Source organism: Gekko japonicus, unplaced genomic scaffold (assembly GCF_001447785.1).
Source record: "Gekko japonicus isolate JY-2015 unplaced genomic scaffold, Gekko_japonicus_V1.1 scaffold1258, whole genome shotgun sequence".
NCBI lineage: Eukaryota > Metazoa > Chordata > Lepidosauria > Squamata > Gekkonidae > Gekko > Gekko japonicus.
The window spans coordinates 326,048-342,359 of record NW_015176488.1 but is presented as its reverse complement, the minus strand read 5'-3'; the positions used below and the strand labels follow the sequence as shown (position 1 = coordinate 342,359).

General features: G+C 49.6%; 1 protein-coding gene across 1 annotated transcript in view; it reads right to left on the bottom strand.

Annotated features, from left to right (window-relative positions):
- The window catches only part of PLCB4 (phospholipase C beta 4), a 221,014-nt gene that overhangs the window by 80,701 nt on the left and 124,001 nt on the right, over nucleotides 1-16,312 (bottom strand). The window contains 5 exon segments of the mRNA XM_015427241.1: nucleotides 2,248-2,305; nucleotides 2,747-2,847; nucleotides 3,830-3,911; nucleotides 5,040-5,093; nucleotides 8,329-8,408. Of these exon segments, the coding sequence (XP_015282727.1) occupies nucleotides 2,248-2,305; nucleotides 2,747-2,847; nucleotides 3,830-3,911; nucleotides 5,040-5,093; nucleotides 8,329-8,408 (375 nt within the window).

The window sequence follows — 16,312 nt, the reverse complement described above, 5'->3', positions numbered from 1 at the left end:
AAGGGGGAAAAAAATTACTCAGCGCCCCCCTGGATATCTACCTTCAAGAAGTGGACAAAAAGATGCAGTTTGTGGATCTGCACCTGGATCGTTCCACTGCCCCCCCAGGGGGTGGCATTGCCCACTTCGGGGACCAGGGGCCCTAGAACATCCTGGAAAGACCATGAAAAGATCTGCTCTTGGTTTGGCTTTGTTTTTTAAAAAGCTTCTATTTCATAGGATTTTTTTCCTCTGTGCTTCTTATCTGATAGCTTCATTTCTGGCACACTTCCTAGTCTGTGTTCCGTTTCTAGGACAGAACAAAACATGGTATCCATGCTGGGGAGAGGCGTTGTCTGGGATGTTTTTCATTACTTAAAAATGGTGGTGGCTTAAGATGACCTCAAGTCGCAGCTGACTTAAACCGACCCCTCATGGGGCTCTCAAGGCAAGAGAGAGGTGGTCCGAGGTAGTTCGCCATTGCCTGCCTCTGCGTAGCGACCCCGGTCTTCCTGGCCCCCGGAGAAATAGCCACTTGCCAATCACCTGCCTTCCCCCTGGCGCTCCTTTTAAAATAGCATGTCCAAGACGGTGGAGGTCTATGTGGCACAGAGAACCAGTGCTAGCATCAGAAGTTATAAAGCATTTATTAAAAAGAAAATGTGTACAAGCGTACTTTCAGCACAGCACAAGATTGAGCAAGGGATTAAAAAAGAAAAGAGTAAAAGACAATTCCTCTATTCCTCCCTCTGTACACGCCCTATTTCTTCTTAAATGCAAGGCAGGCTCCTTAGCTTAGAAAGTTACAGATACTCTACAGGGTTTCCTTTACCTTCCAGCCTCTTTCAGGTGTGCAGGCCAGCACATGGCAATGGCTGCCTTCCATAGGCCTCCGGCAAGAGTTCTGCCTGCCTCAATGGAATCAGCACCGGAACAGCCCCTCCCCTCCTGGCTCTTGGGAGCTTCCTCGTTTCTCTTTCTCCTCCCATATGGGCCAGGTCAGACCGGGTCAAAGAAGCTTTTCCTGAACTCCCCAGGAGTTTCTTCCTGAAGCTCTCCTGGTACTTAATCCCCCCAAACCTCTGTTCCCTGGGCAAGTGGGGGAACGGGCCATCCCATTGTCTCTTGCTAGACCTATAAGCATTTCTAAAAGGGTGGCTGAGATGGGGCTGGAAAGCAAATGAACTGACTTCCCTCCTCCTGCCTGTTCTCTGTCCAGAGAGAAAACTTGTAAAAACTTTTGGGGAAGGTTTTGCTCAGTTCAAACCTTCCCTCCAAAATGCATTTCTTCACAGGGCCTAAAGACCATCCAGTTCAACCCTCTGCACCATGCAGGATGGCCTAAGGTATCTCTGACAAATAAATGTCCAATCTCTGCTTAAACACCTCCAGAGAAAGAGAACACACAACATTCCTGGGCCGCCAATTCCATCCCTGAACTTACTTTTAAAAAGCTTTTCCCGATATCCTGCAGGTATCTCCCCACTGATAATTTAATCCCATTATTATAAATCCTATCCTCCACCACTACCGTTTCAGAAATAACATGGCAGTACAATATTTCCTAAGGCATATGGTAGCATTTATATGTTAACAACATAAGAACATAAGAGAAGCCCATGTTGGATCAGGCCAGTGGCCCATCCAGTACAACACTCTGTGTCACACAGTGGCCAAAAACACCAGGTGCCCTCAGGAGGTCCAGCAGTGGGGCCAGGACACCAGAAGCCCTCCCACTGTTAACCCCCCCCAGCACTATCCCTTGTGGCTAACAACCAGTGATGGACCTCTGCTCCATATCCTTACCCAATCCCCTCTTGAAGCAAAACATTAATTGAAAGATTAATTGGAAACTTAAAGAAAACCTCTCAGAATTTTACATGAGAAAAGCCCCACTCTTAATCTTCCCTTCCATTGTCCACTCAACATTTGGAAGGACCAGCCCATAAACACTGATGCCACTTTAGATCAAACTTTGCAGGGCACAACAAAAATACAATCAGTTAACATACACAACAGTTGCACACCACGGCAAGTAATCAACGCAAGCATTTGCGAAGCCAAACACGAAGGCAAGCGGGAGGAGGAGGCACACACCACGATGGAGCTGATCGTTGCACCCAAACAAGGCCCAAATGGAAAGGCGGGGGGGGGGACCCAGAAAGCACAGCAAACGGTGGGGGGGGAGGGGACATGCGATGAGAGGACCGAGAGGAGCAAGGCACGGCACACAAACTTGTACGGTAGTTAATGTATGAAAAAGCTTACTTCATTTAGAAAGCTCACTAATTGGTCTACCGTTAAATAATCAGTTTTGTCGCCATTGCTGAAAAGAAATTGTTTAGACAAAGTAAGTTTTCATGTCAGTTGCCACAGCAGGTACGATTTACATGTTGACACTTGGGAGACTCTCAACACCCACCTAATTGTCCTGCCACTGATCTGAGCTCATCTTTTTTTGAAACGGGAGCTACGATTGATGGGTGAGACTAATAAAATAAGCCTTGCTACAAAACAGCAGCTTAAAAACGGCAGGTTAATATTGTAGGTTAGTAAAGCCAATGCAAAAACAGTCCCCGGTACTCCCCTTGTTAGTTCCTGACAACCACTAATCTGAACTCCTGCTTAGAATGGAGCCCCTCGAGAAGAGGGTACAGCTGACTGCTGGTGCTGATACGGTACAGAGCCATGACACAAAAAATATCTTATCGTGCCAGAACAGGGTGACATCGCAATCAAATTAAATTTCACATTCCAGTCCACTTACATCTTCCTGAAAAGATCCTCGATGTCGGTGCGAGGGCATATCTTCTGTGTCAGTTCGTAAAACTTTTCGTACGTAAACGCTGAAGGCTCTATCTCGTCATTCTGGAAATGAAAGGATAACTTGACTGGAGCCCCTCCGAAAGACCAGCTTCATATTTTGATTAAACGGACCCAAAACCACTGATGAGAGTCTCACCCGTTGGGTCAAGCCAGTCAAGCCATCGCCCCCCCAATATCGTATTTCTGACAATGCCCAGATCTAAACATGGTTTACAATGAACCCAGCACAGGGTGGAAACCAGAGCTGCCAGGCCCCCCCCCCGGGGGGTGGGAGTGGGGGTTCCCCTGATTCTATGGGCTCCTGCCCCCAACAGCCATGACCCAGCAGGACGTCCCCGATACGATGACCTCATGCAGAAGTGACACTATCACGTTGGGGGCGTCGCACGTGGCAATGTCACCCGGCCCTCCACTCCCAGAAAGGTCCCTCCCACCCCCCACAGGCGAGGAGGCAAAACCCAGCAACTCTAACTGGCAGCAGTCACCCTAAGTTCATGCCCGGATTGACCAGCCGAAGCCTTTACGAGCATGAATGTCAATGGAGCACTCTTTTGGTGTGGCTCACAGGCCGGGTTTAGCTCCTGCCCACAGTATCTTACACACCAGGGTGTTTAAAATGGAAGCATTCAGCAGCTCACCTAATATTATTCGAAAGAAAAACAAGAGAGCTGGGGAGTTGTCCCCATTCACAACACCCTATGGGATGATTAGGGTGTCTATATAATTTACTTCGTAATAAATACATGTATATTTTTGTATACCTGTCAGTATTTAATGTTTTTAACTTGACTATCAGATTTACTGTGCCTGTACACTTAGATCTCCTTAACCTTTTTGGTTGTTCGTTCAATTCAGGGTGTCTCATTATACACAGCGAGGAAAGGTTAGTGTTTGAGATGGCACTAATTAATACGGTTTGGAGGGCTGGGAATAACCTTCGGCCAGCCCTGCTGGGATTGTTTGCATCACGGCACGGATCTAAAATTAATGAAGCTCTTCATGCTTGGAAATGAAAGATAAATACCTTGCCACTGGGAAGGCCCAATTCCTTAAGTGCCTGAAAGATCACCTTTTCAGTTTTACCTGATGCAAAAGTTCGGGTAATGCTAGAGGAAAGAGAAAGGAAAGTTATTCAGAAGTCCCTTCACTGCAGGGTTGGGCTTTCTTCGTGGTCCCCCCCCCCACTGGACCACACTTACACAATCATTTTAGCAAAAGACCTCTGAGAACACCCCGCGTCCTAACCATGGTATGTGTGTTGGCACAGCTTTTCATAGAAGTCAGGAGCCATTTTCAGAAAGCTTTCAGTGTAATTGTTCCACGTTCCTTTTTCGAACAAGTGGGAGCACCAAGACACAAATTGAGGATGTTCCCCACGTACGTGACCAAAACCGTCTTTCTAGTTCTCTCTTTGCTATAGACCCAAAGCACTCTGGTTTCTTAACATGCTAACCATTTCTCCCCCAAAATCTCCCCTTTCTCTTGTTGCCCATTCCATAAGAACATGAGAGAAGCCAGTGTTGGACCAGGCCAGTGGCCCATCCAGTCCAACACTCTGTGTCACACAGTGGCCAAAAATACCAGGTGCCACCGGGAGGTCCAGCAGTGGGGCCAGGACACTAGGAGCCCTCCCACTGTTCCCCCCCCCAAAGCACCAAGAACACAGAGCATCACTTGCCCCAGACTGAGAGTCCCTATCTATACCTTGTGGCTAATAGCCACTGATGGACCTCTGCTCTGTATAAGAACATGAGAGAAGCCAATGCTGGATCAGGCCAATGGCCCATCCAGTCCAACACTCTGTGTCACACAGTGGCCAGAAATACCAGGTGCCCTCAGGAGGTCCACCAGTGGGGCCAGGACATTAGAAGCCCTCCCACTGTTGCCCTCCCAAGCACCAAGAAGACAGAGCATCACTGCCCCACACATAGTGTTCCATCTATACCTTGTGGCTGATGGACCTCCAGTCCATAGGTTTATCCAATCTCCTCATAAGAACATACGAGAAGCCCATGTTGGATCAGGCCAATGGCCCATCCAGTCCAACACTCTGTGTCACACAGTGGCTAAAACCCGGGAGGTCCACCAGCGAGGCCAGTACCACAGAAGCCCTCCCACTGTCACCCCCCCCAAGCACAAAGCATAGGCTCCTGCTTACATTTTTGAAAAAAAGAATTAGACAGCTGTCCGATTCTTGCTGGACACATCACTAAACAGCGGCTGCACATACCTACCTCCTCACCGGAATCTTGCCATTGGTGTTCGTCAGAAACGCCAGTTTCATCCAGCTAAAAGATAAGAGAAAATGATTACGAAAACGTACCCCACAGGAGGAAAAACCGCAAGGCCTAGTCCGTGTCTCACGGAGAAGGAAGGCAAAACCGCAGGGAACGAGTCCCTTCTGCGTTCCACACATCTGCCGCAATGCGTGAGACTCGTGGGTTTCACACAGAACGAGATCTATGAAATGCCCTTTAAAAACAGCAAGTTAGGCTGTACGGGATTCTACTTCAGAGCAGAGCCAAAGTTCACCAGTTTCAATTGTCCTAAAAACATTCCCATATTCCATGATGGCCTCCCCTCTGGTCTATGCTACGGATTACAACTCCGCCCCTAAGCTTGCCTGTGGCCACCGAGGCCGGAGGGGTGGAGTGACGTACGCATATAAAAAGGGGGACTCGATCTGAACTTTTTAACTCGATCTGAACTTTTAAACTCAGCCTGGTCGGAAATATCCTTGACCCTGGTTAGAAAAGCTCCAGGACCCTCTAAGCTGAGTTTTGTAGCCTCCGGCTCACACGTTTTTGTCTTGGCTCAGGAAGGAGGGCTCCAGAGCAAACTAATTTATGCAGCAGCCAAATTGCTCGCTCACAACTTTCATGCCAGTGGCTCACAAAGTAGAATTTTTGCTCACAGGACTCCACGGCTGAGAGGGAGCGTTGAGGACCGCACAGCTTCCTTGCTCCTCAGGTTCAGAGCGGCCTCGTGCTTTGCCCTGTGGACCCCCTTGGAGCTTTGACAACCAGACTGGGGGGGGGGAGGAGGTGACTGCATGCTGATTTCTAGTACCCAGGAACTCAACCAAAGCAAGCAAACAAAAATTCAGGGGGATAGCAACAAGCGCACCAAAACGAAGACAAGTCTTCGACCATAATAAAGTGAAAAATCAAACTACGGCTGCGGTCACACGACCAGATACAGTTGTTTCACCTTTGCAGATTTAAAGAGCACGATCAGACCGCAACATCTGCCTTCCATGCCCCAGTCACTGACACCCCGTGTTGCCCCGCTTTGGAAGCGGAGTAATTGGGCACTAGGGAAACGTTCCGGTATTAAGGGATGCCAGCGCTTCCGCATTTCCTGACGTCCGAACCCCCCCCCCCCCGTTGTGAAGTCAAGCCGTTTAGGAAGTCTGAACCTTCCCTTTCGTCTGCACCTCCTTTGTTTTTGTTCTGGCTCAGTTCATGGTGTTTGCACAAGCGCACAAATCGCCCCCGGGGTTGTCAATCACCTCGGCCAAGGAGTCCTTCTGGAGTGGGAATCTCTGTGGGAGCTGTTTTTGGGTGACAAATCCCCCCCCCGTTTCTGCGTCAATCACCTCGGCCAAGGAGTCCTTCTGGAGTGGGAATCTCTGTGGGAATCTCTGTGGGAGCTGTTTTTGGGTGACAAATCCCCCCCCCATTTCTGCATCAGAGTGTGAGAGCATCCCATGATTGACACAAGGGTAAATGCACTGACATCAATGGGAATACTCTCGTGTAAATCTGCATTTTACCTCTCCCGTGAGAGAGGTGAAGGGAAGGAGGCCGAGAGGGGCCAGAGGACTTGGCAGAGGGATTGTGGAGCTGTCAAAAAGGAGCCGGAGCTTCAGATACACGCTTATGCGCATGGGTGAAAGACAAAAAAAAAAGAATGGTGCAAGAATCTGAACTACTGACCCTGGGGGGCAAGCGCACAGGGAAGCCGGTTCAGGGTGGGATGTCTGATCAAAACTGCCTGCAACTCTTCGAATCGCTGGAAACAGAGGCGCAGCCAGATTGCGCCAAGCCTCCAGTGTGACCACAGCCTAGAAAGACTTTCAGCTTAGCTCCCCCCTGTTTCCTCTACCTTCCTTGAAGATCTAATTGGTTGAAAGCATTCTGAACTCTAAAAGTAGACCACATCTTCACTGTGCTCTTACTAGGGCAACATAAGGAAAAAGGAGAAGGGGAACCTGACAGCTGCCACCACTTCTGTTGCAAACCATCCCAACCCTCAGGAATTATGCCCATACTGGATGCCCCCCACCCCTACCCCCCCGCAACTAAACTGAAAGTGTGGTGTTTAATTCAGCCAGGCTAGAAGGCGAAAGGTCTAAAGCGGAAGCACATCCAGCAAAAGACAAATATTAATGAACAAACAAAGGTAAATATGGGTGAACAAACGGATGCAGTCCCCGGTGGCCCATCGTGCCCCCTTACGCCCGCCTGCGTGGCAGTGTGCCTGTAATCAGTGGAACAATGTCCATTGTTCTCTCCATATCATAGCTCCACCGTAAGCATCTGCCCACCCAGCTCTACGCCCAAGAAAAGGCAGCAATATAACAAACGTGGACAGCCGCAGTCATCCACGGAATTAATGAGGGACTGTGACCGGTGTTCCCTCTAAGCTGAGTCAGTGTGAGCTAGCTCACAGTTTTTTAGCCTCTGGCTCACACATTTCTGTGTCAGCTCAGGAAGGATAGGCTGCAGAGTGGCCAAATCGCTCGCTCACCACTTGAATGCCAGTAGAATGCAAGGAGGCTCTTTGCTCACAAGACTCCCCAGCTTAGCGGGAGCACAGGCTGTGACCTACGAAGCCACAGGAACACAAACGCAGCTCCAGGAAACGATGGTGTGTGTGTGTGCTTGTGTATCTTTTTGTCTCCTGAAAAAGGTGCGGAAGCCGCCAGAGGCTGGATGCCGCAGCTACCAGCCCCTCCAAGGGAGGGTCTCACCCCAGTAAGAATGTCTGGGCCTAAATGTGATCCAGGCGGGGTAGCCGTGTTGGTCTGAAGCAACAGAACGAAGCTGCAGTCCAGTCCGTGCAGATGAAAGCTTCTACCCAGAATTAAACTTTGCTGGTCTTAAATGTGCCGCTGGACTCCGACGTTGTTCTGCGCATAAATGGGCAATTGTTCTCTCTCCCTCCCCCCTCCCGCCACCCCAGCCAAAGTTCATCCCAGGCCAAGAGCCACAACCGGATCACTCAGCAGATCATATGTCTACCAATGAACTCTCACCACGAGAGTATATTTGACTTTGGGAACTCTTTAAAAAAATTATTTGTGGGGAAAAAATTACGGACCGTAAATTAACACCACATTTCTCAAGGATGTTTGCATCTGTAGGGGAATGTCCCTCCTGCAGACTTCCCAGATATTATCTCTCACTGGACCAAGTAAGGAAAGGAATTCTCTTTTGGGAAAGTGCGTGTAGGAAAAAACACGAAAGCCAGCACCAAAACAAAACAAGAATGGAAAAGGTGAGGGGAGAAAAGACTTACTGTTTCTTGAGACACGTCATGGGACAGACATTGTTAGCTCTAAAGTTATGGATGACCGACCGGAGCCCATCGACCCATTGCTGAAAGACAAGAGATTAAGCGGTCAGCCCCGTGGAGGGAAAGGCCAGAAGTACCGGAGCGCAGCCATTTCTAGAGCCGCCGCTGGCTGCTGCTCCGAGGAACTGGATGAAGGCGAATAATAAGAGCACTCGGGAGCTTCTTTGGAGAGTTATACCCCACCGCTATCCCCTACGGGGACACAAGTGGCCGTTCTGCCTTCCTCTGTTGGATCCCCACAACAAAAACAACAACCACAACAATGAGTGACTGGCCCCAGGGTCACTCTGCATGCTCCCATGTCAGAGTGGGGACTCGAACCCAGGTTTCCCACCATTACACTACGCTGGCTCTGGAGTGTATTATCTAGTTGGAGCCCTCACAATCACCCTGCAAGATAGGTCACCGTTCTTATGCCCGTTATTCCCCGGCTCTGCCGTGGAAGCAAATTAGGTGACATCAGGCCTGTCCCAGTCTCTCACCCCGGCCTACCTCACCAGGTTGCTGTTGTGAGGTAAAAGGGGAGAAGGAGACAACCATGTTATAAGATTGGATTTATACCCTGCCCTTCACTCAGAGTCTCAGAGCGGCTTACAAACTCCTTCCCCTCCCCACAACAGACACCCTGTGAGGGAGGTGGGGCTGAGAGAGCTCTTGACAGAAACTGCTTTCGTAATTGCTCTGACAGAACTATGCCTTACCCAAGGTCATCCAGCAGCTGCAAGTGGAGGAGTGGGGACTCAAACCCAGTTCTCCCAGATTAGAGTCCGCCTGCACTTAACCACGACACCAAATGCAGCCCTCACAACCGAATTCAGTTCTATCTGTGAAATTTCTTCCTTGACACCCTTCTCTGTCTCTTCAGTTCAAGAATTCCTTCTCCCTTCTCAGTCAGAACCCTAAAAAGCAACCAGTCTCTTCTGCGCTGGTTTCATTTGGCCACACCAAGAAGCCCCCAGAGTCCAGTAAAAAGAGGCAATGCCATGGCGCCTTGACTTAGAAATAAACCTCCATCGGATTTGCGCTTTCATATGTGCTAAAGGATGCCGCTTCCATCCACTTCAGTGACCGTTGACAAGTGGATATTTTCCATTTCACCCAGTAAAATCCAGTCGCAGAGTGGACTGAAAGCGCGTTATTTGGTGTGTGCGAAAGCGCCCTTCAGCGCCCTTACTCCAAAAAGGAAACACGTGTCGGGCGCATGCATGCAAAAACCTTACTTTGCAGGGAGGCCACCAGGTGTCAGTAGAACTAAAGGATGCCTCACTCGAAAAGAGAGATAAATTGGGACTGGGGGGGAATCAAGCAAACACAAGCACCACAACCCCCCAAGTAGGCTTCAGTCTGAGCCAGCTGTATAGCCTTGCTGGTTCCAGTAAATGATCAGTTCTAAAAAAAGCAAAACAAAACTCCAGACACTGCAGAGAGGCCACAGAGACGAGGAACTCTGTTCGGGGAGCCTGGTGCCCCTTACCTGCCGTCGCAGTTTATTTCACTTAATATTACTTCATTTATACCCCACTTGCACCAAAGCGGCTTACAACATTGTCTCCCCTTCTCCATTGGATCCTCACAGCAACACTGTGAGGCAGGCTCAGTTGAGAGTGTAGGTCCCACTCAAGGTCACCCACGAGCTTCCGTTGCAGAGTGGGGATTCGAACCCGGGTCTCCCGGATCATAGCCCAACACTTCAGCCACTGCATGACATCAGTCCCTCCTCTACGGAAAGGAGCAAGAACACAAGGCCTTAGAGACCCCAAAAACCGCCTGCTGATGCACCTTATTCGTCCATGTGCATGCGGCGGGCAGGAGGGGCCGTAGGTAGCAATTAGGGTAGGGGGAGAGTGCGGGAGTGAGAGTTACCAAAGGTGGCAATGGGAGGAGGCCCCTTGCGACAAGAACAGCTTCCGGTGGTATCATTCCCGAACCTGACTCTGTTACTAGACCAGGACAAAGACTGAACGCTTACAGTAAATTATTTCAGGTGGGGTCGGCCGTGTTGGCCTGAAGCAGCAGTACAAAGTTGGGGTCCAGTCAGGCACCTTTAAGACCCACAAAGTTTAATTCTGGGTATAAGCGTTTGTGTGCGCGCATGTTGTGGTGGAACGGGCCTGCTCTGGCCTGCAAGCACTGTCGTCCCCCCCCCCGCGCTCTCCAAGGTTTTCCCAACACTTGGTGACCTTCCGCCACCACCTGACTTCTGTAGGAATTGCCCACTGGGAGGGTCAGGACCCCCAGTTCCCCCTTCCAAGACCTGAGGCCTTGCCTCTGTGTCTCCCACTGCCCAGCCATCTGGTCACCACGGCAACGCTCCCTCTAAGCTGCAGAGTCTTGTGAGCAAAAATTCTACTTTGTGAGCTACCGGCATTAAAGTTGTGAGCCAGCGATTTGGCTACTGCATCAATGTGTTTGCTCTGGAGCCATCCTTCCTGAGCTCAGGCAAAAATGTGTGAACCGGAGGCTAAAAGACTGTGAGGTAGCTCACACTAACTCAGCTTAGAGGGAATACTGCACCACGGGGACCATTTACTGCCTTGTGTGCCCCTGGGGGAATAGCCCCTTGCCAACTGACTGTGTTCCCCTTTCTTCTGGCGCTCTTTTTAAAATAGTGTGTCCAAGATGGTGGAGGTCTATGTGGTACAGAGAACCACTACCAGCATCTGAAGTTATAAAGTATTTATTAAAAAGAAAATGTTCACAAGCATACTCTTAGCATAGCATCAGATTGAGCAAGGGGTTCAAAAGAAATGGGTAAAATGCAATTTCTCTGTCTGTGTCTCTCTGCACATGCCCTATCAGATGTTAAAATACAGGACTGGCCCCTTTAGTTTAGGATGTTACAGATGTCTACAGAATTTTCATTACCTTGAAGCTTTCTCCAGCTCTTCCAGACCAGCACGTGGTCAATGGCTGCCTTCCTAGCTGAGCGAGCTGTCTGTTCTCATGGATTCAGCACCCAAAGGAAGAGAGGTTCTTCCTTGCTCCCCTGAGTTTTATCACCTCTCTTTTCACCACCCCAGGTCAGACCCAGTCAAAGAGGATTTTCCTGAAGATTTTAGACGTTTCCTTCCTAAGGTCACTCTGGTACTCCGTTCCTCCAAATCTCTGTTTCCTGCTTGAAGGCGGGGTGGGGGTGGGGGGGTGGACCTTCCTATTGTCTCTAGCTAGAACTAATAGCATTTCTTAAGAGATAGCTGAAGTGAGCCTGGAAAGCCATTGACTGACTTCCTCCTCGTTCTCTGCCCAGAGAGAGGGGAAAACTGAAAGTGAATGTTTTGCTAATTTCAAACCTTCAAAGGAAAAAAAATGCATTTCTTCACACGTGGTATCTGAAGAAGTGTGCCTGCACACGAAAGCTTATACCCAGCATTAAACTTTGTTGGTCTTAAAGGTGCCGCTGGACTCAACGTAAATTATTTGGTATACTACCTACAGGAAACCTATGCAGGCCCATACACCATGGTTGTGTTACTCCTGGTCCCAAAACATGATCTACTTCTGTCTCAGTGAAACTCATGAAAGGGGCCACAAAAAAGGCCTGTTTATCTTCTCCTGTGCCCCTCCGGAATCTCATTACAATGGGATCATATCAAGCAGTACAGCGACTGTCTTCACACAACGAGGGAGAAATCCCATTACTCATGCTTCTTCCCTCTAGAAAAGCCAAGAAAGCCAATGAAGCCAGCAACAGCAACCCACTAAGATACAGAATACCAAAAAGATGGGGGCGGGGGGGGGGGGGGGGGAGAGGAAGCAAGCAAGCCGACTGTCAGTTCGTTGTCCCAGTTGCAGGAACGACAGTGGAACGAAGGACAACCTGTTCTGCTGGGACACGACGAGCTACAGGGCAAGGTGGAAACAACGTGAAAGGACTCCATAAGGATCCACAGCAAAAAGTGCCAGTCAAGGTCAGCAATGAAAGGATGCGTTAACATTTTACACCCTGGATGCTAATGTGACTGCAGCGAGGCCTGCTCAAAGCTTACTTTAATCAAACTCGTCGTGTTCAAGATGCGTTCGCTCAATACCCTAAGCATCGGCTTTCGACGGAGACCACAGAGGGATGTTGCATGTTCTTTGAACACGATCTAAGGGAAAACTCCCGTGACTTCGCCCTCCTTTTCTCCATCACAACTTAACTACCAGGGCAGAGCTAAGGAATTGCCAGGATTTCCAGATCAAGGTTACTGTTAAACTTTAATCCATGAATTATGCAACTCCTTGGTTTCAAGCCTTCTAAAACAAACATTAATTCGTGTTCCTTAAAATGTCAAGTCTAATTCTTGGGGGGGGGGGGGAGGATTTAGCCAAGAGATCAAATCAGGAGTTGAACAAAGAGCGTGAAAGAAAGCAAGAGTGTAGTATAATTCCTGGTTTATTCTTTGCTCCGAAACCTAATTTAATAGCAAAATCAGGGGAACACAGATTTCAAGTACCCATCACTGTCACATAAAAGTCCCTTTAAATATTAGCCAAGCCTTGACAACGCTGGTGTCCAACAGGGCAATTGTGATGATGTACAACAAGGTCATAATTTGATTTAAGGCAAGTGGCCATCATCTTTAGTTATTCCCAAAGCAGCTGAGACAGGACAAAAGGAAGAGGTGTAGAGAAGAAAGAGACACACAGGAAATCAAGTGGCTCTCATGTTACAAGGTAAGACTGTCTGCAAACGTGGAGATTAAAGATGAGCCCCATCCCCTTTAACTAAAGGAGGGCCCATGGCTTTGTGGGAAAGCCTCTGCTTGGCATACAGAAGGTCCCAGGTTCAATTCTTGGCGTCTCTAGTTAAAAGGACCAGGGAAGGAGGTGATGGGAAAGACCTCCGCCTGAGACCCCGGAGAAGCATGGCTGGTCTGTGTAGAAAACACGACTTTGAGGGTCTCTGATTCAGTATAAATACCTGGAAAGTTGCAAACGATCATTGACAAAAAGCCTGGGTGCCACCCTCTATATCGTTGTGGGCAAACCGATTACAAGCAGTGAGCAGTTCCAGGGGCAGAGCGATAGAGCTCAGCTTCCTTTGGATGAGAGATTGTAGAAGAGACTTTCGGGGCCTTGATAATATTTGCTTTGTTTACAAACGCACAAGCAGAGAACCACGGACACAAATAGGCACTCAAAGCGGATCCCCGGAGAGCAACTTGGAACAGCTTCCAGCCGGAGACTCTCTCAGCCCCGCCCGGCCCTCTTTTCCCAAGCGGCTCTTTTTCCCACACACCTTTGTGAAAGCCTCTAATCTCAGATCCTGCAGGTGGGCTGCCCATTCAGAACAGACCACGGCCGCCCAAAGAAAATGACGACTGTGTTGGCACCTCTCTGACTCTGCCTGCAGGCGGCCATTCAAGCCAGCAAAACCCCAACACAACAGACAGGCTCAGCTCAGACGTCACGTGGAACGTTCACACGAGGCTTGGTGGGTGAAGCGCAAGAGCCAGCCTGCAGCCAGCCACTCCAGTACTAGTTTGCCTGGACAAATCCTGGTTTCGTCACCCTTGCTCCATAGTCAGGGAAGGAAGGGACAAGCACGGGGACAGGATGCTCCTGTTCCTTAAGAACTACCCACATGATTCTGGCCAGCCAGTACGGTCGCCATCTAACGTCCTGCTTTGGGTGCCCCCTGCCCCAGACATAGGAACAGAAGAGAAGCCATGTTGGATCAGGCCGATGGCCCATCCTGGCCAGCACTTTGTGTCACTCAGTGACCCCCCCAAAAAACCCAGGGGCCATAGGAGGTCTGCCAGAGGGATCACAACTCCAGAAGCCCTCCCACTCTTGCCCCCCAAGCACCAAGAAGACAGAGCATCCCTTGCCCCAGACATAAGAACATTAGAGAAGCCATGTTGGATTAGACCAGGGGTCCATCCAGGCCAACACTCTGTGTCACTCAGTGCCCCCCCCCAAAAAAAACCAGGGGCCATCAGGAGGTCTGCCAGACGGGTCATAACTCCAGAATCCTTCCCACTGTGCCCCTCCCCCCCTGGCACAAAGAATACAGAGCATCACTGCCCCAGACATAAGAGAAGCCATGTTGGATCAGGTCAGTGGCCCATTCAGTATAACACTCTGTGTCACACAGTGGCCAAAACCCAGGGGCCATCAGGAGGTCCACCAGCAGGGCCAAAACTCCAACCACCCACTGTCACCCCCCAAGCACCAGGAATACAGAGCATTGCTGTCCCAGACATTAGAACATAAGAGAAGCCGTGTTGGATCAGGCCAGTGGCCCATCCAGTCCAATACTCTGTGTCACACAGTGCCCCCCAAAAACCAGGGGCTATTAGGCGGTCTGCCAGAGGGGTCAGAACTCCAGAATCCTTCCCACTGTTGCCCCCCGCCCCAAGCACCAAGAATGCAGAGCATCACTGCCCCAGACATTAGAACATAAGAGAAGCCATGTTGGGTCAGGCCATTGGCCCATCCAGTCCAACACTCTGTGTCACACAGTGGCCAAAACCCAGGTGCCATCAGAAGGTCCACCAGCAACACCAGAACTCCAAAATCCCTCCCACTGTTGCCCCTCAAGCACCAACACTACACAGCATCACTGCCCCAGTTTATGTCACAAGAAACCATAGAGAATAAACTGACATCAAACAATGGGGGTTCAGATCCTGACCAGCCAGAGTCAGTGGGGAGGTCTAAGGCTGGATACGCACCCTAGCCACAGTTAGTCTTATTAAACCACAGTTTTGTGTTACACCTAAACTAAGCTAAAAGCCTTAATGCAGGAAGCAGCAGTGACATTTTCATTCATTTTAATGGGGTCTGTCTTGGTGTGGCCATTCATTTAAAGTGCCCGCCCAATCAAGAGGGGCCAAAAGGAAATTGAATCTAACAATATGTTGGATCCCCAAGCATCGAGAATAAATCCACGTTTTCAAGAAAAGCAAAATTTATTTCAAAGCGTTGAAGACATACTCAAACACGTTCTTTGTTAGAACTGGGGATACACAGTTAGGTCAAGCATAATAAAGGAACTTCGAACAAATACAGATCCAATGAATAGCTTTCCCGCTGGCGGGCTAATGAAACGGTTGCGCGCCCAGTCCATGGGAACCAGGCAGAACATCAGACAAAACACAGGTGCAGTACTCATGGGAAAAGCAATAGGCAAGCATTACAGCATCTTCTCCCCCACACAACCTCCAGCAGTTATCTTTTGCATTCCAACGCAGGAGCAGGATGATAGAAACCAAGCCGGGTGCAACAGGGAAAGGATATGTACACAGAGGTCACAGAAAACAGAATGGCAGCTTGCTGACACTCGGTCTCCTCCCCTGCCCAGTGCTTGCACTTGGGATTTAATTACCCTTCAAATTAATGTCCTCCAACATCTCATGGGACTCTGTTGGGTTCTGCAAGTGTCTTCCCAAGTTCAGTCATGAAAGATGACACCCAGCTATACGTGTTGATGGATGGCTGACAGGAGACCGTCCCAGGTATTTTGGCCAAGGGCTTGGAGGCTGTGGCTGGTTGGCTGAAACAGAGCCGGCTGAATCTAAATCCGTCTAAGAAGGAGGTTCTGTGGCTGGGCCGGGGAACTTTGGGGTTAGGGTGCCAGTGCCCGGCTCTCCAGTGGTGCACCTTTGACACCAGTGCCCACCGTCAGAAGCTTGGGTGTGACTCTAGACACTCTACGGAGGCTCAGGTCACAAATGCTGCCAGACCGGCGTTTTTCTATCTGCACCAGGTCAGGCAACTGGTTCCCTTCCTAAATAAGCTAAACATGAGCCTGCAGTGCGATGTGGCTGTGAAGAAAGCTAATGCAATCTTAGGATGCATGAACAGAAGCCTTGTGTCCAGAACACGGGAGGTGGTAGTTCCGCTCTATTCTGCTATGGTCAGGCCTCACCTGGAGTCCTGTGTCCAGTTTTGGGCACCACATTGTAGGAAGGATGTTGACAAGCACGAGCATGTCCAGAAG